This window comes from Haemorhous mexicanus, chromosome 25, assembly GCF_027477595.1.
Source record: "Haemorhous mexicanus isolate bHaeMex1 chromosome 25, bHaeMex1.pri, whole genome shotgun sequence".
Taxonomy (NCBI): Eukaryota; Metazoa; Chordata; class Aves; order Passeriformes; family Fringillidae; genus Haemorhous; species Haemorhous mexicanus.
This window is the reverse complement of record NC_082365.1, coordinates 5,829,995-5,853,690: the sequence shown is the minus strand read 5'-3', so window position 1 is coordinate 5,853,690 and position 23,696 is coordinate 5,829,995. Positions and strand designations below refer to the sequence as shown.

At 44.4% G+C, this 23,696-nt stretch overlaps 1 protein-coding gene across 2 annotated transcripts in view; it reads right to left on the bottom strand.

Annotated features, from left to right (window-relative positions):
* Positions 1–23,696, bottom strand: part of KDM5B (lysine demethylase 5B) — a 59,801-nt gene that overhangs the window by 12,940 nt on the left and 23,165 nt on the right. Inside the window, exons 6-21 of one of the 2 annotated variants that reach the window (XM_059867447.1) lie at positions 22,460–22,550; positions 21,234–21,337; positions 19,634–19,792; positions 18,953–19,072; positions 18,340–18,498; positions 17,723–17,904; positions 14,755–14,917; positions 13,658–13,777; positions 11,821–12,015; positions 11,095–11,276; positions 10,234–10,358; positions 9,759–9,909; positions 5,680–5,794; positions 3,063–3,418; positions 1,821–1,959; positions 1–14 (exon numbers count right to left, since the gene is read on the bottom strand). The exon at positions 1–14 is cut by the window's left edge and continues 166 nt beyond it. In XM_059867447.1, coding sequence (XP_059723430.1) covers positions 1–14; positions 1,821–1,959; positions 3,063–3,418; positions 5,680–5,794; positions 9,759–9,909; positions 10,234–10,358; positions 11,095–11,276; positions 11,821–12,015; positions 13,658–13,777; positions 14,755–14,917; positions 17,723–17,904; positions 18,340–18,498; positions 18,953–19,072; positions 19,634–19,792; positions 21,234–21,337; positions 22,460–22,550 — 2,375 coding nt within the window. Of the gene's footprint in view, positions 15–1,820; positions 1,960–3,062; positions 3,419–5,679; positions 5,795–9,758; positions 9,910–10,233; positions 10,359–11,094; positions 11,277–11,820; positions 12,016–13,657; positions 13,778–14,754; positions 14,918–17,722; positions 17,905–18,339; positions 18,499–18,952; positions 19,073–19,633; positions 19,793–21,233; positions 21,338–22,456; positions 22,551–23,696 lie in introns of both variants that reach the window. The other variant, XM_059867446.1, reaches the window with a different exon arrangement.

Genomic DNA, 23,696 nt, shown 5'->3' with positions numbered 1-23,696 from the left:
ACACGGCCCCCAGCCTGCCAGGTGGGAAATGAGGAGATGCTGGATGCACCCAGCACACAGCACTGCCCAAGTCACAGCAGTCACTCAAGGAATTCAGGGCAGAACTTGTAAAAATTAATTTAATCCTCAGACAGCTCCGTGACTTGCACTATCAGTCCAACATTTGTGCTGCTTGTGCACTTAGTCATTGACTATCAGACAAAACTAACAACACATCTGGGGGCTGGGAAGCAAGAATACACTTGCCAAGTGACCTTTTAAAAAGAAAATAGAACAAAATCAGACTGCCAACAATACAAGCAGTCTCCCAGTCTCACACTGCATTCACAGCAGAAAATCAAAATAATTCTGAAATCGTAAAATTATAGAGCTATATTGTCATTGAGAAAAGATCTCAAAGATCAATTTCAGCAGTTAACCCAGCATTGCCAAAGCCACCACTTGTCCCCAGGTGTCGCATCCACATACCTTTTAAATCCCTCCAAGGATGGTGACTCTACCCTGGGCAGGCTGTGCCAGGGTCTGATTACTCCTTTTAGTGAAGAAATTTTCCCCAACATCCAACCTGAACCTCCCCAGGTGCAACGTGAGGCAGTTTCCTCTCATCCTGTCCCTTGTTCCCTGGGAGGAAACTCTTGATTCCCCTGGCCCCAGCCTCCTTTCAGGTACTGCAGGGAGCTCCAGCACCAGAAGGCAAGTTTAACCCAGGCTGTGCCAGGCCAAGAGGGAGAACCACCCCCAGTATCCCATGTGCCACTTGGGAGCAAGCTCTGGCCATTCCCTTGGCACCCCACACCTCAGGTAATGCAGGCAGCACACACCCAGAAGTAAAGCAGCACAAGAGTAATTCCAGATGTAATCTTTAGAACAGGCAGTTGATGCGGGACTGGAGAACTATTCACCAAAACAACCCCAACACCTCTAGCAACTTCAAAGTCCTGATGCCAAGAACTTCCTGCAAGTCTCAGTGACTGCAGGCATTTAACAAAACCTTCACAGAACCAAAGCAGAAATTCTTGGCGCAGACAGAAATAGTTTTCCATATTCAGGAAGCAGAATTTCAGAGTCCAGACCAAGAGATTAGCAAATGCCAAGGAAAAAAAAAAAAAAATCACTCAAATTCTTTCAAGACAGCCCTCAAATGACAGTTAGTATTACATGAATTTTATTCCTTAAAAATATTTAAATCCAAGAAAATTTGTTTTTAAAATAAGAACTCAAAATAAATTTTTATTGAAAGCTGAATTTAGGCCAGAAAGGCCTGAAAATATCCCTAAGTTAGATCAGACCTCACTTTATAGAAAAAAAATGAGGACAAATGAAAATATTTGGCAATTTACACCAAAATGTGAAATCAGGGCTATCCCAGTGCCACCCTGGTCTGATCTGGGCAGTCTGACCCCCTGGCTTGAGCACTTTGCGAGGCTGAACCAGGAACTACTTCTGTATCACCACTCTGTACCTCAGTGTACTACACAAAAATGTGATTAACAGGGAGTTAATCTGAGCAACTCAGAAAAATTGACCTTAAGGTGAAGTTCCATAACGCAGTAACTTTTTAACTTTAGATTTTTGCTAATAGCTGCTTTATAGATTTTATTGCAGGCAGTTAGTTGCAAAAGTGAAGGAATACAGACCAGAAACAGAAGCAATATTCAGGGCAGTGGGTGTGGCTGCTCCATGGCTGAGGTAACCAATGTCCTGGACTGGGTGCTCAGAGTCAGAGGCACACCAGAGCCCAGGAGCACACACTGGGTGTGGGGTGGCTCTGGTGACATGAGCAGGGTCACCATCCCTACCCAGCAGCCAGGCTCACGTACCTGCAGAGCCTCCACCTCCTGCAGCCAGTCCTTGGCCTTCTGCACTGCATCCTTCAGTGCTGCTCCATTCGGGAGGTAGGCTGGGATCTCCTCCAGCTCCTTCACTGCTGCTGCCAGGCTGCTCAGGGACTGCCGGGGCCTGGGGGAGCACAACAGCCCACATAGGAAATGCTGCTTACAGAGGGGGCTCTTCCACTCACCTGGGTTGTTAAAATCAGAGGGCCACACCAACTGATGATGTAACTGACGATGCTCAGTACTGGCTGCACACAGCAGAGCTGGGGTGTCAGGAGCAGGGGAGGTTTAGAAATGTCTGTTTGCTTACTCTAGCCTCCTACTAGAAATATTCTCATGTTTGGACTTAAAGAAGACGTACCTTTTATTAACTTTTGGATGACAAACACCCACCAAACCCCAGACCAGCACCAGCTGAGAGATTCTGCATTAGAAGGTTAAAACCCTGAAATGGGCTTTTCTGTATTTCCCAGTTTTTTTCTGAGGTTTTAGAGAGGTAAAAACACAACACAGCTCCCTATCAAATGTTGAACCCAAAGCTTAGTCAGTAACATGCTATATGAAGTTGTCTTAAAACACTGTGGTTAGTAGTGGGTAAGATATGTTCCAATATTTCAAGCATGACAAAATAAAAAAAAAAAGGAACTTTGAGGGAGAAACCTGGCGCATAAGTCTGTGCCACGTTCCTAATCTTAAGTACACTGTGCTCTCCCTGTTTTACTTTATAAATCAGAAAGTAAAAACCACAAGAAAATTTTTCTTAGTAAGGATGTATTTGGCTTATTTCCTTTTTCCCTGCACCAATTAATCTGGAAAAATCTCCTCCTTGTTAGTGAGAAATAGTCCTACATGGACCTCTGTGGAGTAAGAAGTTTTACCTGCCGGTGGTACCTATCTGAGCTTGATCTGAACACGTGTCCTCCAGCCTGAAACTGGGGAGGGGAGAAGGTGGAAAAGGAGGAAGAGGCATCTTAAACCCCTTTCCTATGGCACAAGGAGAATTTACACAAGATGGCTGAGCAACACAAACACTGCAAGGCAACCCCAACACCTGAAACTGCTCCATCCTTCACCCCCCTCCTCCAGCCCCGTCCCTTCTGGCTGGCACAAACTTTGCCTTCGTGCTGGGAACTGGATGAACAAAGGGGAGCCCCTCCAGGAGCCAGGGCACTTCCATCCGAAACAACTCATGGAACTACAAAACACAACACTGAGATTTAGCTCTACCTGGCCTTTATCAGGTTCCTGGCTTTGTCGTCCCAGTGCTCAGACACAGTGAGGAGCTCCTGCAGCTTGGCCATGGCCTTCTCGACCGCCGGGTAGGGTGCGAGCCCCACGCCGGAGTCGATGAGGCGCCTCATGTCGTCCAGGGTGAGGGAGCTGTGCTCGGAGCAGGCCAGCTGCACGTCCTCCAGCCAGCGCGCCTGCTCCAGCCGCGCCCGCAGCTCCGGCAGCTGCGGCAGGTCCACGTCGAAGTCAAAGCTGATGTCCAGCAGCTCCTGCAGCTCCGCAGCGCTGGGCATCTCTTCAGAAAGGAGCTTTTGGCTTTGCTGCTGGAAAGCTTCCACACGGTCAAGGAGATCCTGAAATACACAAACGCAACAATAAAGCAGATGAAAGTCCTCCGCCAAGTCATTTGTCCAAGGGAGCAGCAAAGTTAACCATGGAAGCGCAGGGTTAACAACAGGAGCACAGGCTCCTGGCAAACCCCCTGCTGCAATGCACACAGTGCACATGGCAAATTATCCAGATATATGTCTCCTATTCCCTTTCTTTCTCTTCCCAAGCTGTATAAGTTTTTTGCTCCTGGAACTTTCCTTAATTATGAAGGATTTAAGAGTTTTAAATGTGATAGTCTAATGTTAATGTTATAGTTTTGCTGCCTTTTCTTTTTTTTTTTTTGGCACAAGGTGAATAACTTATATTAAACCATGTGTGCCAGAGAAAGGAGGTGTGGAAACATTAGAAAAAGTACCAGGAGCTTTTTGTAAATGGCACATGGCAAATTATCCTGAGGGCTGAAACACTACAACTGTGTCTTCAACACACAGTGTTGCCAGCACCTCCTCATATGTAGCATGGCCACAAGCTTGGGTATGCCAGAACAAGGCAATCCCAAGGACAGGTGTCAGAAATAGGGCTCTGAAGAACAGAAAGGATGGAAAGGGAAATTGAGCGTTCCATGACTGTTGCTGCCTGGCTTTGTTTTGGAATGGTTCAGGCAGGTGAGGAACAGCAAGGTGAGGAATATGAAGACTTTGCAAAACACTGAGAAGGGCACAGAAACTCTGAAGTTCATTTCTGCTGCACTGCTAAGGCTTTTGAGCTGCACTCCAGAGTCCCAGTGGGCCACAGACATTTTACTCCCTCATGCAGGGCAACACCTTCTCTCTTTCCATGCACTCAGCCGCTCATTACCCCAAAAGGTATTTCTGGGGCTGTTTGCACTTTCCCCAGGATAAAGGACAGTCATCCACAGCATTCCCACAGTGAAGGCTGGGACTATTCTGCATGAAGCAACCTGCCCAGTACTCCCAGTGATGCCTGAAATGCTGTTCCTGCAGGACGTTCTTCCCTCACAGCTGACACCTTGGCATTTAGCCAGCGAGGCTGTTTCCCATGGTGGGTAACCTCCCCCAGCATAGAATAAAACATTTTTTAGAGGTAGACTCAATTGTGAACCCATCTCCAGTAATGTTGGTCATTTATATTAACAGCCTAATTTGCACAATGACATATAATTGAGGCTTGTTGAGGATGACACAAAGGAACACTCTGACCATATGTGTTTGTTATTCCCCTGTTCAGGAATGCCAGATGGAGAGGAACTGTTTGCATGTCTGGCATTTCCAAATTTCTGCTTTTTACCAGCAAGAAAACTTCACAGCTTCAGTACTATAAACAAATAGCAGTAAATAGGACTGCATCGAATCTGATCCACACACTGAAGGGCAGATAAAGCTTCCAAAGCAGCAGTCAAAGCTGAGTAGAACTGGTTTATTCCCATTCATTCCATGGCACCATCTGGCATCTCAGTGTTGGGTGGATACTTGGGGGACAGTTCAAGAGCTGGACATGGCATCTCCTGGTTTCAAGTGTTACGAATATGCAAAGCCCTTCTCCTTTAAGACAGGAATTGCAGCTGCACAGAATTTTTTTTTAATTACTCCTCAGTGTGATATGGAACATTTTGGCAAATTCTGAAACAAGATCTTGAATTACTTTCAGTTTGCCTGAAGGCTCATCATGAGGGGAGCACAGAACCAGCAGAGCTGGTGGTGGTGAGATTCAAAGTGATCTGACTCCAGCCAGCAGATTCTCTGCTAGAGAGAGGATTTGGCCAGCCTGGGCTGGGTTTGGCTGGAGTTATCTGTGGGGTTTCCTGGAATGTGGTTAGAGAGCACAAAGAGGGATCTAATTACAAGACTGAGAAAGCTGATTCTGGATTAACACAGAAGGAAAGTGTAAGGACAAGAGAGCTGTCCCTCAGAGCACTGGGGAGTTTGAATGTTCTCAGATCAACCTGGCTTTACTCATAAGAGCAGACCAGTTAACTGACCCCAAACTTTTAACTTGTAGTTACCTCAGTCATCCTGCTCCTTCTCCTACAATCCTTCATACAATATGAAAAGTTTGATTTGCCTGTGCAGTATAAAACTCTGCTGACCACAAACAGCAGCTGGTCAGAGCTCCTTTCTTCAGCATCCCATGTGCACAAGTCACCCCAGCCTGCCAGTGCCCAGGTATTAACACTTGGAGCAAACAGCGAGATGGGAGATGAAGGTAGTGCAAAGCCATCACTCTGTAAATGCTCCTGCTCCCTTCCCAAGGCTTCCCCAGTTACCTTCAGCAGTGGTGTCTGGCTGAGGACACAGGGCAGGGCGTAGAGCTGCCTCACGAAGAGCCGCAGCTCGTTCACTGTCAGCTGGTTCTGACACTTCCCTCCCCCGGAGCGGTACCTGCAAGGACACATTCCCTTCTGGTTAGCACTGAAGAGAAAACAAACATCACAACACTCAACTCTGAGGCCAGGCTGGACAGGGCTTGGAGCAACCTGGTCTAGTGGAAGGTGTCCCTGCAGGGAGTGGAACAAGATGAGCCTTAAGGTCCCCTCCCACACAAACCATCCTGTGATTTATTGATTCCCTGACATCTGCTTATGATTTCATGTCAGCCAGGCCATCCTCGGGAATAGCAGAATATTCACAAGCATCCAAGCAGCCCAGGGCTCACACACGTGGGAAACCTCAGTCTGCCACTGCAGAACGAGCTATTGTTGAAACACTCATATTAAACAGGATTCTGGAACAACTACTCAGCCTTGGAAGGCCACTGGTTATTATGGAATAAAATTAAGCTTTTTTTTCCAGAACACAAAGCTACAGAGGATAAACTATTCAGTTATGTTGCAGTAGCTATTGTAGTCAGTTCTGCCCATGTCCACACCAAAAGAGAACAAATCCCAATTCTGAATGGGTTTTATATTGACAGTTTGTGTAGGCACTTCTGAAAAATCCTCTCTACACTAAAATCAGCATTTTTATTTTTATCTAAAAGCTTTGTAGCAAATGAGTGGCTTATAAGTGTTAACAAACTGCCCAATATTAAAAGCCTCTCTAAACTCAAGCCAGTATTAATGAGGTCTGAGAACCCTGAACAGAAAAGGAAAGAGATCCCTTACAATGCTGGCTCCAAATGAATAACAGTGGGTTATTTATACAAAAGAGGAGAACAGCCCAGCAGGACATGCCAGCATGACTGGAATGTGAACACTATAAAATAAATTTTAATTTACCATTCTGTGTTAAAAATAGGTATTTTTAACAGATACACAGGATCACATTGAGAGTTCCAAACCTCACAGTCAGCTGAACAATAAAATGAATTCAAAGCCTCAGGTACAACACAGGTTTCTTTACAGGCTGCTTTGTTCTACTGGCTTTTGAGAAAGCTCCAGTGTCTTCCAAGTTTTTAAACACATAAATATTTATATACATATACCTACACATATCTAAATGGCAAAGCTGTCACAAGATGATTTTGAAAACCAGAAATTACATGAGCCTAAGAAAAACCATCGGCAGAAGCCAAACCCATGTCCATCCAGGGTTAATAATTACAAAGGTCTCCAAGCACAAATTCTCAGAGACTCTAAGGAACAGAACAGGCTTCAGGAGACCTAGAGAAGGAAGGGGATAGACAGGAAAAACATGGCAGCAGGGCAGGAACACTGTTGCCTTCCAGTGCCAGGAGAACAAGGGCCACACTGCGCTCCAGCCCCATTCAGATGCTCACAGAACATCTCCAAGCCTGCATCTGTGAGTGTTTAATCCCCCAGCAACAAGAGAACCAGAGGAAACAGGGATGTACAGCCCATTTGCATCTCTTCAGGTACTGCAGAGGAGCTGGTGAGTGGGATTCACAGGATTTACTATGATTTATTACCTTCTGTCCTGGTCTTCTCCCCATGAACTGCTGTGTTTACTGCGCTGGAGAAGATCCCCCAGTGTCACTGACTGCTGTGACTGACAGGGACAACCTTCCTACAGGAGACAAGTCTCCTGAGTGACTCTTCCAAATTCAGGATCAGACCAAAATGCTCAGTCCACAATAGAAAGTTTGCCAAAAGCACAAATTTTTAGGCAGAACCCAGAATCCTTCCTAACCAACACCTGGCACTGGGTGTGATGGAGGTTGTCAAGCACCCTGCAGATGTGAGCTCCAGGCATACGAATCTGCATGTCATGTAACATGTATTAAGATTTTAAGCAGGTAATTATCTTCTTTGTATTTTCCTTCAAAAGTTGCAAGCATTCCTCACTTCAACCTTGTAAGAAAAAAAAAAAATCAAGTAACGTGGGTTTTAAAACAACTAAAAATTATAAGGACATGAAACTGGACTTTTCCCAGAAACATGCCAAAAAAGATTCAAGAAGAAATTGTGAAAGAAGGACTAAAGCCTCTTCTAGAGCAAATAAGAATCTCAATGCAAGCGCTGCCTCAACACTGTGTACAGCAGCAGCAGCACAGGGTCAATTACTTGTCACAGTCTGGGATGCTGCAGGAGCTGGCAGGCCCAGCTGTGAGGAAGGCTGAAAGCCTCTCACGGTGACAAAAGAACAGATCTAGTCAAGGAGATGCAGAAAAAAAATTGCTCCCAGCTCTTCCCAGGCCAAACAAAGTCAGGGACACATTCAGTGCAGGAAGGACCCGTCTGGCAGAGAGGAGCTGGGAAGGGCCTGGCTGCTGCTCCCAGTTCAGCACTGGGAGACCTGAACAAGCACCAGGGATGGGAGAACACAGACTGGGGATGCCAGATGGCTCAACATCAAATGAAGGAGATCAGACGTGGACAAGTCCTTTGATGATGGTGCCTAAAATCTCTAGGTTGTAAGTTCCCTATCTGGCAGAAGTCATGCCTGTGGGAAGTGCTGAATTTCTCATTCCCTGTTGCAGTATTTTTATGTTGCAGTGACAGAGGTTTCATCCTCCTGTGTGTGCAGGACAGCAAAAGTGAACTTTTATCAAGTTGCTACTATAAAGGCTTACAGAGGGAACACCAGGAAGGAAGACAAGAATCATATCTAAGTGTGACAGCAATATTCAGCTACAGACTGTGACAGAACATTCTGCCCCCAAAGTCCTTCCAAGCCAGTCTTCAACATACTGCAAGAGAAGAGGAGTGAGGAGCTCTGACCCCTGCTGAGGCAGGTGACATGCAGGAACCACATCTGCACTTCCACCAGCACAAAAGGCAACTGCTCCAATAAACACCACGTTGTTCAAAGCAGCAGAAATGGGTGAAAATTCTCCAAATGGGACAAATGACAATCAATTTTTTCTGAAGTACATCACACTTAAGATTGGTGGACATGAGCCATACTGTTCTCCACATACATAAACCAAACATTTTCTCAGAAATCACCATTCTGCAAGGCTCAGTTGTGCCCATGGTGAGTCTGAGTGCCCTGATCAATGGCTTTAAGGTGAAGGAGGGCAGGGATAGATGAGATATTGGGAAGGAATTGTTTCCTGTGAGGGTGGTGAGGCCCTGGCACAGGTTGCCCAGAGAAACTGCAGCTGCCCCATCCCTGGAAGTGGCCAAGACCAGATTGGACAGGGTTTGGAGCAACCTGGGATAGTGGAAGATGTCCCTGGCCATGGCAGGGGTGGCTGGAATGAGGTGAGCTTTAAGGTCCCTTCCAACCCACACCAGTCTGGGATCTATGGGTGAAGAATGACACAACAAGAGATGGTAATTAGTGAATCCTAAGAGAAAGGCTCTTACATCAATACAGGCACAACTAGACTTGTGCAATGAAGAGAACTGGCCTTAGTCTTCTGTTTTGGCTCTTTTCAGCTAATTTCAGACATGGAGTGCCAGCAGGACCAGGTAGGCAGTTCACAAAGAACACTGCCTTACTTCAAATCCCTTGAGCAAATAACCTGTCTGAAAGATTCAATGTAAAGAGCAGGTATTTTTTCTGAGCTCTCATACAACATTCACACGAGCAGCAGCTCAGGGAGTTAAGGCACTTTGTTTTTCCATAGCATAGAGGGTAATGAATACAACAACAACTGCACTATGGACAGATTTACAGTGCCCACAGTATAAAGACAAGGGGACTGTATCTTGCTGAGTGTTACTTTGTCAGACATACCACACCATTCTTTGTTTTCAAGGAACACTGGAATGAATTTACAGACTAAATGTCAAAACACAGAGAAAGAAAAGATTTGAAAACTCAGGATGCTTAACTTATTACATATAGTAAAGCTGAATCTCCTTGTCAAAGATGGCTCTGCTGAGGAGACAAAGATTCTTTTAATTTTTAAGTCTTGCAGCGCACTAGCACCCATCACTGGCCACAGACATCCATCTCTGGTGGCCCAATTTTGCTGCAGACATAGAGTCGCACTTACCTGGTCTGTCTCTTGCCATTCAACAGCTGCTGGGCCACCGAGGCACATTTGTCAGCGTCCTGCGTCACCAGCCGGAGGTGTCGCAGCAGGTCATTGTCTGGGAACTTTTTCATTTCTGATTCTTCTATCAAAGCCTTGAAACTGATGAGACCTGTTGGGAAAGACATTAAGTTAAGAAGTCTCCCTTTGTGATGGATTTTCCATGGTAAGGCTTAGAAACACAACACATTAAATGTATTTCTATTGCTACTTCAGTTACACTTTGTGTCAAAATGATTTACGGTCTTGTCACACAGAGACAACTTAGCATCATTTCTGGGACTGCAACAGCTAAAATATTTACTCAAAAACATGAAGTGATAAATGATTTCTTTTGATTATCACATAAGAAAAAAGTTACTACAGTTTGAAAACTAAACACAGAAAGAATAGTCCTTTTAAATTATGTGCTACAGGCAGTAGGTAAAATCCTCACTTTTTTTGTTGTTGATCTTTGCCTCCAGGGCCTCGTTGACGTTGGAAGCCCACTCGTTGTAGGACTCGGCGCGCATCTTGAGCGCGTTCATCATCGGGTACAGCTCCTCCAGGGTGTAGCGGTACCTGCGGGCAGCACACGACTCAAACCTCCAGCAACACTGCGGCTGCAGGAGAGTGCAACGAGGGCACCAGCATGAGGACCCAGGCTGGATGGGGCTCAGAGCATCCTGGACTGCTGGAAGGTGTCCCTGCCCATGGCATGGATGGAATGAGACGAGCTTTAAGGTCCCTTCCAGACCAAACCATTTGGTAATTCTAAGGTGTGTTGGTTTGTACACAGAAATAAGCTTCTGTGCACTCAAGGTTACACAATTAAGACCTTACAACCACATCAAGTTCCTTTTGAGATAATTTCAATGTTGTAATTGCTTCAAAAAGCAATTTCTATGGGACAATTAAGGAATTTGGACACTGTCTTAGAGCAAGCTACATTCATGTAGGACAGAAGATGTACTAAAGAGCACAGCAAAGTTAACAACGGGAAGGAAAGATCCAAAAAGCAAAACAATACTCCTTGGCAAGGACTGGATCTAAGGGACAATGACCTGGGTGCTATAAATAAAAATGCAAACTAACCGAGAAAGCAATTTTTGCCATTATAGAGCAAGAAGAGCTGAATGCTGAAGAGGCTTTGTGTGTGAGCACAAAACAGTCCCATTGTTGTGGGGGCACTGGATTTGCAAAGGACTGAAACAGAAAGAGAGAGCAGCCCCACTGGCAGCAGAGATTACCAAATCACAGTACCTACACAGACAATACTATCTCCAGATCATGGTGTTAGTTACTACCTCAAGCTTACCCCAGTTTGTATTTGTAGGTGGGACAGGAGCAGAGGTCCTCAACGTGGTACAAGCACACCAACAACCCAGGTTTGCAGGGACAATAAACTGCTGACATGAAGCAGGTGGTTTTACACTTCAGGCACTGTCGCTCATCGTCAGGGAACAGCTCAAACGTCACCCTCTCCGAGTCAGTCACTCCCTGCAAGAGTGTCACATCAAAGCCTAATGAAGTGACTGCTCCAAAGAGGAGGCTAGTCCAAGCTAAAACATCAAAAAATGAATTTATCAAAAGAATAATAAAGTTTAGACATAAGATATTCAACCCAGGTAGACAGGAATCTTGGTTAATGAAAAAATCAGCTTTTCTGACCAAATGACTGGAAGTACAAATATTAACTTTAAAGTAACATTCTGAACAACACTAAAGGGCAGGTACTAAAATAAGGTGCATGATCAATGATTCTTTACCCAAGTGCTTCTCTGAAATCCACAACTTAGGAAGGGACTAAGTACCTCTAAGCCTCTGACACCCCAGTACAAGAACCAGCATGTTCTCACATCCCTGTTTCAACTGTTACTGCATTAATTATAATGAATTCCATCCCTCCAAGTGCTCAAGCCCAGGCTGGATAGGGCTGGAAACAACCTGGTCTAGTGGAAAGTGTCCCTGCCCATGGCAGGGGATGGAACATGATAACCAGTGAAGTCCCTTCCCACCCAAACCACCATTTCCTACAACTCACCAGTTTATCAACCTTCTCACGCAACTTCTTCTCCTCTTCAATCATAATAGCCATGTCTTTCTGGACTGTAGATGCCACCACAACATCCAGGACATCTGCTTTGGAAGCCATTTTACAGATCATCTCGTCGTGGGAGAAGACGCAGTAGCGGTTGAGCAGCCGGTAATGCTCCACACACTGCCGGCCCAGGGGCAGCTGCAGGGCAGACATGGCATCACAGGGTGCACTTGGGGAAGCACATCAAGGGAATCCCTGTTTGCTACTACCCAGAAACTGCCCTCAGACAAATCCTTCCAGCAACAATATTCATACTTTAGAGTGTAAAACTAGAGAAATCAAGACCCCAAGCTGTGCACACCAGGAATGCTTATGGCTCTTTCCCAGTGGACTCTATGGGTGTGAGCTGAGGGAGGTGCCTTCTCTTGCAGAGGTTGTAATTAAAGGCTACTAAATCACTAAATCACAGTGGGCTCAGGAAGATCCAAGATAAAAATGCACTGAGGCCAAGGAAGCATCAAAAGGACAAGTACAGAAGCCTGGCCTGTACCCACCACTCGAGGGATGCCCCATCCCACATAGGTGCAGGGCATCCTGGGCCTTTTCCCTGCTGACATGAACTGTGCTGCAGCACGAGAAACTGCTGGCTCAGGGAGCACTGATGTCCCTAATTGGCAGGGAGCAGTGCTGCACACAGCTCATCCTGAGCTGGGCAGGTCAGTCAGCTCTGGTTTAAGAGCAGGCAGACAGGGATGCTCAGAGTACAACGAGGTTATATGCTGAGTACAGTGTGAAAGTCATGGAAGGACAAGAGGAAAAACCAAGCCAAACCAACTGACATGTGAGCATAGTCAAGTGCAGAAAGCTTTCTTGCAATATTAGTAATCTCCCTCTTCTAAGTAATGTTTTTTACATCCAGCAATGTTTTAGTTGGGCTACACTTACAAATAGCCAAGACCTTGTTGGGGGGAAAAAAAAATATCACAAGAGAAGTAATTTGAAATATCAAAAGCTTAGAACCTTTGTGAGATCAGACAGCACTGTGTGTCTGAATCATTCTCTGAAGGTAAAATAACTTGTAACTTAGGAGCAACTGTCCTCCATTTGTGTTTATTTTTAAAAAGACAAAGATCTTATTGAATAACTCTAACCTAATAACTGTAATGTGCCCATCTCTGCTGGTTCAGTGAGCTGAGTGAAGCTTACTGGGAATGATGCACTGCTCTGTAAACCTTCCATCTGAACTTGAGAACTTTCTGCTCTCTTCTCATTAAGGTGTTCTTCCCCAAAAACCTAGAGCACCTCTGCTACCTAAGAGGATGCTCTCACATGAGATGCAATTCCTACTTTTTTCCCCCCACAAGAGGACTATCAATGTCTGAGTGTTAGTAATGTGCTACATGTATTATCTAAATTTATCACAGAAGCTAAAGCAGAAAAGATATCCAAGTTGGATTTGGTTTCCAGCTGCAGAAAGCACTTCTTAGAGAATTCCCAGTGCAATAAGCTAGGAAATTTTATCATTCCAGCTTTTGATTTGAGATGGAATTTGGGGACACAAAAATTAGCAACACTGGTGCATCTCATACTCCAGGCATGCATGGAACTGCGCCTCCCTCCCACTGCAAAAGTTACATCAGCCCTGACACATAATTCCAAATCAAATCTTCAGAACCAGAGGCAGCCCGCAGTTCAGTGCATGACAAACCTTCAGCAAACACAGTAACAGACTGCTGATCTGTGGCCTAGATCTGTGCACCAGCAATAAATCAGAGCTATACACCAGTTAGGAACTGCTTTGGAACTGCTCACTTAGGGAAAAAACTGGTTTGGAACGTACCCAGTCCACGGTGCAGAAGTTCACAGCTTCAGCAAAGTTGAAGCCCTGGTTGAAGCCACTGTGGTAAGCTCTGGGAAAGGTGATAACAAACTCCCCTGCACACTGGTTGGTCCTGTACACCTGGGGGGACAGATAGGCCAGTGTCAGCTCACACCCAAACACAGCTGGCGAAGAGAACATGGATTTCCAACTCACAGTAACCTCTGTGAGGACTTCAAAGAGTTTTAAACCACAAGCCCAAGAATTACAACTGGCAGCTGATAAAGTGCCACATAAAACCCTGGAAAGCCAAGGGTTCCACTCAGCATCACCCCTCTCTGAACAGTTTCAAGTTGGCTGCCTGGGCTTTGTGCTCCTCACACCTCAGGATTAGGGTCAACACAGATCCAGCTCTCTCCAACGTGCAGCTGAAGGGGAAGAGAAATCGGGAACCTTAACATTCATATTACTGTTCATCTAAGACTGTTGGGGCCATATAGCCATCAAGAAAACAGGCAAGTCTTCCTGCATCCTTCCATTTAGGAGGCTACCATAGGAGACAAACAATTTTGCTACTATTTCCAGATTTTTCTTTAAGTCCCAAGGTCAGCTCATCAAAAGCCAATTAAGTTGTAAAGGGACATAATTCCCATGAATAACCTAGTATGGAATAAGATGAAATCTGATGAAAAAATGCTTTTTAAATACCTAAGGACTTATCCAGGAAAAAAAAGAGAATGTGGATGACGAAATAAAGGAAGAATGGGGTTTGGGGCCTTGACAGAAACTCTATGCCAAAATAACAGTGTCTGATTGAACAGACATACAAGAGCTCCTGCCATTGTTCCAAAGGTAAAGCCTAAACCTTTCACCTGAGACACAGAAATAGAAATATCCAAGATAGATCTCCAGAGAAGAGTCTGCCAGTTGATTCCAAAGGCAACAATTCCATTGCCCATCTGTTCACACTGGCACATTTTAGTGGATAAGGAAGATGCAACACACATGGAAACCACCACACCACCTCTGTAATAAAAGTGGCCTCAATTATCAGCTTTAAGTAGCGTTCCAATCAAAGAGGGTTGGTTGGGGGAGTAGCACAGGAGTCCGACACATACAGGCACCCCGTGGGCCATCAAAGTGTTCGGGTTCATTATGGTGACAAGTTGGTGCAAGAGATCTGGCTGGGACTCAAATAGCTCTGGAGCAAGTTTCTTCATTACATCCTCCAGCTGCTCAGCTGCGTACCCTGGGGCTCCATACCACGTTTTAGGCTCCCCCCTGCAAGATTATTAAAAAAAGTTAAATATAAGCAAACTTTAAGTTACATTTTTAGTCTTGTGCTTTAAAATACACCATGTCAAAGGAAGGGCATATCACCAGGAAGGAATGCAAAGGTTCTGTACATTCCTGAATCTTCACATTTTACACAGGTCCCTCTTCTCCAGACCTGTTAACTGCCTACACCTCTGGGCAGGTACTTCAAATATTGTGGGGGTGGGAGAAAAAGTCTGAAGAAGTCCTCAGTGAAGTTCTGCTGATACCAGCACAACTTCAAAACATAATCCGCCTGCCTTTTCCCATGAACACAAACTCCCTCTTGGGTCCAACAACCAAAGCCAGTTCTTCCTGTCTTATGCATAACTGCCATAAAAGCAACACATAGGAAGTAGAAATCAAACTTCCAAATTATGCAAGACTTCAAGGGGAAAAAAAAATCCATATCCACAGTAGGAACAAAGAACTTTCAGCACTCGATGCAAGCCAGCTGAGAGAAATAAGGGGATGCAGATGTGTTCCAGCAGATACTGTTACAAGCTTACACTGACACTGGCTCACTGCAGCACTGAGACAAAAATGCCTCCAGGGCCTTAGAAAGAATGAACTTGGAAAAGGTACTTAGAAAGGTATTTAGAAGTCTTATTCCAAGACTTCTGAAGAGTTGGCAGACTAAAACTGACCCAACAGTGTTCTTTTCTTCCATCAGTCATGAAGCAATTGGGAGGATTCCAAAAGATAAAAGTGAAATGTGAATCCAGAAGTCTATCTCTCATCCCCAGGAGCTCATTCCTGTACTTACACAGCCCCTGTGTCAGGGGAAGAGGACAGCCAGCAGGATGGACTGTGAAGGGGCAGCTACACACAAGGAGTTGTTACAGAGTATTAAATGACTTTGCAGCCTTGGACCTGGCCATCATCCTGGGACAACTCTGCAGCCTTGGACCTGGCCATCATTATGGGACAACTCTAGGAATTCAGAAGACCAGCCACAGATGCAACTAAAAACCATTCTGTGTCTGGACTGGGCTAGTCGAGAGTTCTGCTCGCTGACAGATGCCAGCACTGAGGAATGGGTAACATAACAAATATGAACTGTGCTAAACTTGAAGCAGGATATTGGAACTGGGGGTCTCTGGACTCTGGGGAACAAGTAACAGACAGTTCTAATGCAGGTGTTGAGGTGCCAGCACCCTGAGGGAGCAGCAGTGGAGGTCACAGGTCTTTTTGATCTGCTTCCTGACTGCTCCACACCCCTGCCTGTACAAATACTAGAAGCATTGATGGCAGTTCTTCCTCTGTCCAGGACTGACATCTTATTTATTTCCAAGCATCTTTACAGCAAAGGTTTGGGGTTTTTTTTACTCCTTTTACCATCTCTAGAACCAACACAGAGTTCAGAGTTCTGTAGGAGGACTATTGTCTTCAATCCTAGGAAAGCTCTGCTGCTGCAGCCTGGGTCACTTGGGATTAGCTGCTCACAACACTGCGCACAGGCTCCTCCAAGGCACGTGGGAATGTTGAAGATAGACATGCCATCCCTAGGACTCTCCCAGGAACCAGCCCTGCTTTTTGGAGTCTTTGATTCAGAGTTTAGAGCACTGTCTCTAAAGAAGCAGGTTGTTCAGACTGCTCTGGCCAAGAACAGCTTTAACCTCAACCGCACATTGCCCTCCAATGCAGACTTAAACCTCTGCATTGAAGGGAAATAAAGAAGAATATCTGCAAATGAAAGGACATCAAGGACTTTGTGGATGGAGGATAAATAAATTGAAAGCAGGTCAAGCAACTTTTTATGTCTGGATGTAACTCATGTATGCGCAAGTACACAAATGCACTGACACACCTTTCTGGCCATCTGCAAACAATAATGCAATTGGGGGCACACTATGGAGGACAGAAAGCCATTCTTGAACAGTGAGGGAAACTCTCCTAGAAGAAATGAAATCTGTGCTGCAATCTCCTCTGCCACCCACAGTTTTCAGTTTGACTGAAGACTCAGACAAAGAGAAAGAAAAAGCAGTAACACATGACAAGAAAGATAGTTTTTAACCGTGTAATACTGTCGCTCCTTTGCTCACTTTCACTCAAACATTTGTTTTTTTTAACAGTAAGCACCATGAAAGCAAGTGAATTAAGTCACTGGCTCTTAGGCTGCACTGCAGAAGCTGCTATTTCAAGGAGCAGCAACAGAATAACCAACCAAAAAGGACCCACTGAACAGCAGCTGGGTTTTACCATTCTGCTTGAATACTCGTATGAACTAGGAAAGAGAAAGAGCTTGACAGGTTTCAGGAAGAGTGACAACCATAATCCAGACTCTAGAAAAGCTGTTGTAAGGTGAGAAGTTCAAGGAGCTCAGTCTATTTAGAATATCAAAGAGATGGCAAAGATCTGTCCTGATTACAGTTGACAAGTGTTGGCTTGATGAGAGGATTTATGACAGCATGATCCATCCAACAGACAAAACATGCCGGAACTGAGTTGCTAGCTGAAGTTGGATGATTTTTAAAAGAAAATTCGCATGGTTTTTAGTTTACATTGAGTATAATAAAACATTTGATGGAGTATCTGCTGAATCTTTCATGGATTTCTTAAAACTGGGAATGGATGTCTCTTTCCAAAACATGACCTCTTGTCCAAAAGTAAATCAATGTAGGAATTACACTGTCATATTTGACCCTGCTGCAACAGGACAGCAGGTTACTCTGGCTGAGCTCTGTAAATCTGCTTTTAGTCCACTAATTAAGGAGAATAGGGAAGGAAAGGGAGATTGTTTCCTAGACTGGGTTTATTCCTCAAACTCACCAATGCAGATAGTTAATGGAATAGCTCCAATGGTCTTCTATATGCCAACAAAATGAGGAAAAGCACATTCCTACGTACAGCCAGGGCAGTTTCATCCCACAGATGTCCGCAGTGATGTGAGCAAGCACAGACTGCTCCATCACAGGCATGTTGTTTAAATTCCAGCCACTATCAAGGTATTCCTGAAAATGGAACAGAACGGTCATAGGTTTATACAACAGGAAGGGAAAAACCCAAGAAGATAAAACTGCTCAAGAGCAATAGAAGACAAGCACTTTTCCCAACTGAGGAATATAAGAAACAGGTCAATGACTCAAACACTAAAGCCTCCATTGCCTTTGCCTCTTTCACAACCCTGACCTGACCTGCTTTGTTAAAATGACACCTTTTTTATTTGGTTTTATTTGGTTTGGAAGTTATTTATTAACTACTAGAATAAACCTATGGCTTTGAATGACTGATCACAACAAATTTTATTTTTTCAAAATCCCAATGTAGCTCTCCAAATACTCTGCCAGACACAAAGCAAACTCTTTGCAACCCAATTCAATTATTGTGCTTTAAACCAAGGAGAGCTATTCCATGAAAAACTGCAATAAAAACATCCATAGACCTACCTCTTCTTCTGGTCTAACTTTAAACTTCCCACCTCTAACAGGGAAGCCACTGCCAAACTCCTTTGAAGCAATGTCAGCTCCGTACTCCACTGTCACATCCTCTTCTATGGTACTGACAAGTCTCCAAAATTCTTTTTCAACCAGCTCAGTGGGGACCATCTAGGTATGAGAAGAAAAGGGAGTATGTATGAGGAATCAGTACATGAGAAGCATGTGCATAAAAGCTGTCTCAGGGAGGAACCTCTATTAGTTTGAAGCTTTTCCCCATTTTAGAAATGTTTCAACAAGAGAAAAACAACTGCAGCAGAGATGTGGCTCCAGGAGATGCTGCTACCCTGTTCTCCCAAGGGTGCCTGACAGTCACCGTTCTCTACCCTACAGACACTTCATGTAAAGTGGGAAAAAACCAAATAAAAACACAAGCAGCTAGTGGAACAAGAAACCACGACACCAGCAAGAACCAGGATTCACTGATGTAAATGAAAACGTCTGATTTGGGATTTCATTCCATTCAAAACCAGACTCCCTCCCTTCCTCCCTCCCTAGAGTTACCTATTTTAGCTAACCACACAAAATGAACTGTACACAAGACGAGGATAAAGCAGGAACATACGTGTACTGGCATGTTAAAATAGTCTGACTTGAAGGCATCGGCCATTTCCCCGAACGTGCGCAGGGTGTAGTCTCGTGCTGCTTGTTCAAACCCAAAGGCTTCTTGAGGCTTGTTACACTCCTGCAAATGAAAAGGTAATTGTTTCTACAATCCATTAACACAACCCTGTGCTCAGATTTACACAAATGGGCTCCTGTAACAGCTTCTGAGCAGTAAGAAGGAAGGACAACACTGAAATGAAAACACTTTCCTAAAGGGCAGAGTCAGAAGAAGAAACTCTGCTTGATTCACCAAAATACAAAATTTATTTATAAATCTGCATAAACATTAATGAATTAATATGCCTAATTCCTCCTTACTCCAGTAGAGCTAAGCAGGGTAAGATCCATAAATGATCACACTGAAGCACCCAGTGAGACTCCAATTTTAAGTACAGAGAAAAGGTGTCAGTTAAAATCCAAAATGTTCTTCAAACACACACCAATTTTTGGCTCAAAACAGTAAGTGTCAGCTTTGCAATATGAAGCATTCCCAGTCTTCATTTTAACTTTACCTCTATCACCTTATTTGCACAACCTTAAATAACAACAAATTGTATTTTCTATTCCTGTGATCAGTTTAAAAAAACCCACAAAATACAAATTTAGCCTTTGGCCTTACTGCAGTGATTTGTCAGATTACCTGAGCCAGACACTGGGGACACCTCCAGTCCCCCTTGGGAACATCATGGAGGGGTGGAATTAAACAGAAGGTGTGGTAACTGTCATCACAGCCATCACACAGCAGGAGTCGGTCCTCATCATTCCCACTGCCACACAGGAGACACACATACAGATCCACCTGCAACACAAAATCCCACAGGAGCAATGGGAAAGCTGAAGGTAACTCAGGGTGAAAGCAGTTTGGTAACTCCCATCTGCGACACTTCCCAAAGCTCATTCTTACTTTATCTCTGCAATGGAAATGAGACTAACACACCCTGAATATTCTTTTAGAAGTTTAAATACCTCCCTCTGTAATTTAAGAAAAGACCACAAGAGCTGCAAGCCCTTCCATGCATTTTTTTTTTTTCCCCAAATGCCAGAAGACTTGACCAAGTGCCAGGGCAGCTCACATCAGCAGCACTGTGGCCTTGGCAGGTACAGCCCAACACCTGGGGCTGGGCAGGAATAACCCCACACCTGCTGGGGGCTTACAAATCCAGCATGGGCTTTTCCCATGTACAGCCTCAGGTGTTCAGTTTCCCTCTGAGACCAACTGCCTTGGAAAACAGAAATCTGGAGAAAGGAGTTCCTGCTGCTGGGAGTGTGCCTCATTTTCCCCAGAGAAGGCTCCAACCTCCCAAAGGAGCTTTGGGTAGGGAGGCAGCTCTTAATTCTGACAGAGCAGCTCCCAAGCCCCAGGAACAGGCACAGGCATTCCAGCCTGAGATGGGCTTTCTGCTGCCCGTCCTACACCCAACTCTCACCAGCAGCAGCCTAGAAGGCTCTTGCCCAACACAGAACAGAGTCAAGAGGACAGGCAGAACCTCTTGCCTCATGTTGTTAAAAAGCAGCATCTCCTGTTCCTCCCCACAAGGTTTTTTCACGTGGGGGGTGAAGGTGTCAGGCTCCTGGTGTTTGCACCCTTCATTCTCAGGGACCAGCTACAGATGTGGATTGAAAGGGAACATGTTTGGTTTTAGGAGGGATCCAACTTGTGGCATGGGCAGAAAGAATCTCAGTATTATCTTCTCAAAAGTGAGACAACTACCACTGCCTTCAGGTGGAGGTTCTGGGGGATAGTTGGTGGCATGTGGAGAGCTGGAGCAGGAACAGGGTTGCTTTTTTAAGATACATTTGAACAACAAAGCTTCCAATTTAGTGCTGAAATTGTGGAATTAGGGGCAGGTCTGTGAAGTGCCATGAGCCACAGCCTGCACAGAGCTCCCCTGAGGTTGCAGAGCAGTGGGGAGGGATCAGCTCACACAAGAACCACTTCCACTGGACTGTGCTTTCCAAATGCTTATTTTGGGACTGTACTTTGGAGACAGAAAACAAGTTACTTTAGTTATAGATAATGAAACTTAACCATCCTGCCATTTCCAGCTCTGTAAAGCAGGAAGCTTTGGCAGTGTTGATATTCCAGCAGGCACAAACACTGCTGTGCTTCAGCCTGGGGCTCCAGGAAGATGACAGGACTCCTCCACACGACAAAGTGACAGCAGGTTTTACTACACACCCTAGAGAAATCCAGAAATGCCTGCAAAACATGCAGCTGCAGGAAGGCAGGGGGTACTTACAGCATTGGTGGGCTTTTTAGATCTGACTTTGGATTTGTCCTTCTCTGGCTCCCCAGAAAGTTCTTTCTTCTCAGGGAGCTTCACCACATTGCGCATTTCCTTGTCTGGGCAAAGGAAAAGAAAAAACCCAAAAAAAAGAGAGGATTACAAAATGTTTCAGTGCTTAGCATTCTTTGATATGATTTGTTTTACTTATTGCTTGTTAGACTGCATGATATCAAGGTATTTGCTGAATTGTTATCCCCACTACACTTGGTTCAGTCAGTGTAGGACAAGACTTGAGCTCCTGCAATGCCTCCAGAAGCCAGTGTTACCCAAAAACCCCAGCACAGCCCCACAAGCCAGCACTGGCTATCACAGCCCATTGTTTTCCAGTACTTTATATGCCATTTCAATTCATTTTAATTGAATTATGAGCAGGTTTATCAGCTAAGGTTTTCTTTCCACGTGGTGTTCAAGAACGTTGTCAAGAGCTTTTTCCTTCTACTCTTGGGGGAGGGAGGCTAGTGCTTAGGGACTCCTTGATGAAAAAAAAATCAAATTACAAAACACCATAATCTAAACAAATTATTGAAAAAAATATTCTGAAGGAACAAATGAGACTGACAGATTGCTGAGGTAATTTCAATTATTGAGTAGTTGTAAATGGTTCCTGTATTTATTTGGCTAAATTATTTATCAACAAGCTTATTCTTCTGTTTGATGGCATTAAATATTGTTTCTCAGTCTCAAATAATTATTTCTTAAGGAGAGAATAGACTCAGGACTGCTGATAGCAACAATTTAATCATATTATGGGAACTTTATCATTAAGCTCAAAACAGACTGCCTTTTGCTTTCATTAGTCAAATTTCCAAATTTTTTAAGTCCAAATTCCTTCCTAAAAGTGTCTGATATCTGATACATTCTTAAAAGAGTTTCCTCTATTTAAAGCTCATGGACTGATGCTATTTAAAATATAAAATAAAAACATTGCTCCAATCTTATTTCTGATTGTTCCAGAAGAGACACCCAAGTGCAAAAAAGTGTGTGAAGACCCCCCCACAAAAATACTTAAAACTCATAAAAGAACTTTTTATCAAAAAATCAAATTTTAAAATTAACTGAAAGTTGGGTTTTTTTATAAAATACTTTGAATAGTTCCAAATGCTAATTTTAGTTCTGGTCTTAAAACACATTTGTGCCAAGTAACAGACACTGCATTTATGCTGTGTTTCACTCACCACCTTCACTCTTTGGAGGGGCACAGCCCATTCTGCGTCTCAGATTGTGAGTTCTGGCTTCTGGAGGGTCAGTCTCACTTTTAACATTGGTTGCCTTTAAAAAGGGAAAAACAAAACAAGGAAAAACCCCTCAGTAACATCCTTAGCTGGAAGATGTCTGGGAAGATGCTCACTGAGAGCTGATCTGGCTGCTTGTCCAAGCACAGAGAGATGAGTTTGGAATCTCCAGCTGGCTGTGGGAAAGGCTGGCTCTGTGAGTCCCAATGAAACATCTCCTGAAGTCCCTTCCAATTCAAACCATTTCATGATTCCTTGGTGTGAGACACAAACACCTCTCTGAGGTACCACAAAGGTTCAGGACTTGTAACCTGCCTCATTCCAGGAAAAAGGCAGACAAGTGAAAGTCAGAGACACTCAGAGGACTTCAACTAAACTCAGAACCATTTGATACTTACAAACCACTAAATCTAGACAGACACCTGGAGTTCTGAAATACTTGTCTTCAATTATTTACAAGTAGTTCAGAGAGAAATGATGCAGGGAACAACATGGAAGATTGGAAAGCAAATCCTCCAAAATGTCCATGCCAATAATGATACCAGGATCCGGGTTTGCTTTCAGTGGGACCCATTAAGAAGCAAACAACAAGGAACTTGGTGCTTTCACAGATTTTCTTGTACTCCTGAGGAGCAGAACATGCTCCAGTCTTCAAAGCAGGACCTTTGTTGGTACATCTTGGAACTTTCACCACAGAATAAGGCTCTTCCATTTAATTCTTACATTTCTTCCCTGAAATTTCAAGATGGTGGGAGAACAATTCTCAAATCCCTCAGTGTTACAAGAGGTTTCTGCAACACTCTAAGGAAATGAGGTCATGCAACAAGTCAGTCACTCTCAGCCACTCTCTGAAGCCCAGAAGATGGGATGTGTGGATCAGGTCTAAGGCAGGACTGACACAGCCCCATGTACTCTGTGGGGTGGGAACTGTTGTTCAATCTAGGGTTTTTGGTTGTTTGATTTTGATTTTTACAGAGCTGGTTTTGACACTATTTTCTAATCACTTTTCATGTTCTCTTTGCCCAAATGTCTTCATCAGACCACTCAGAGGTCCTGCTGCTTAAGAAATGCACCAAGAGAAGTTGTTCATTGTGTGCAGCAGTTCTGCCTCAGGGCCAGTATGCCCTGAACCTCAAGTGCAGGGACAGACACCCAGTTTCTGCATCCTCAGCTCCTCTGAGCT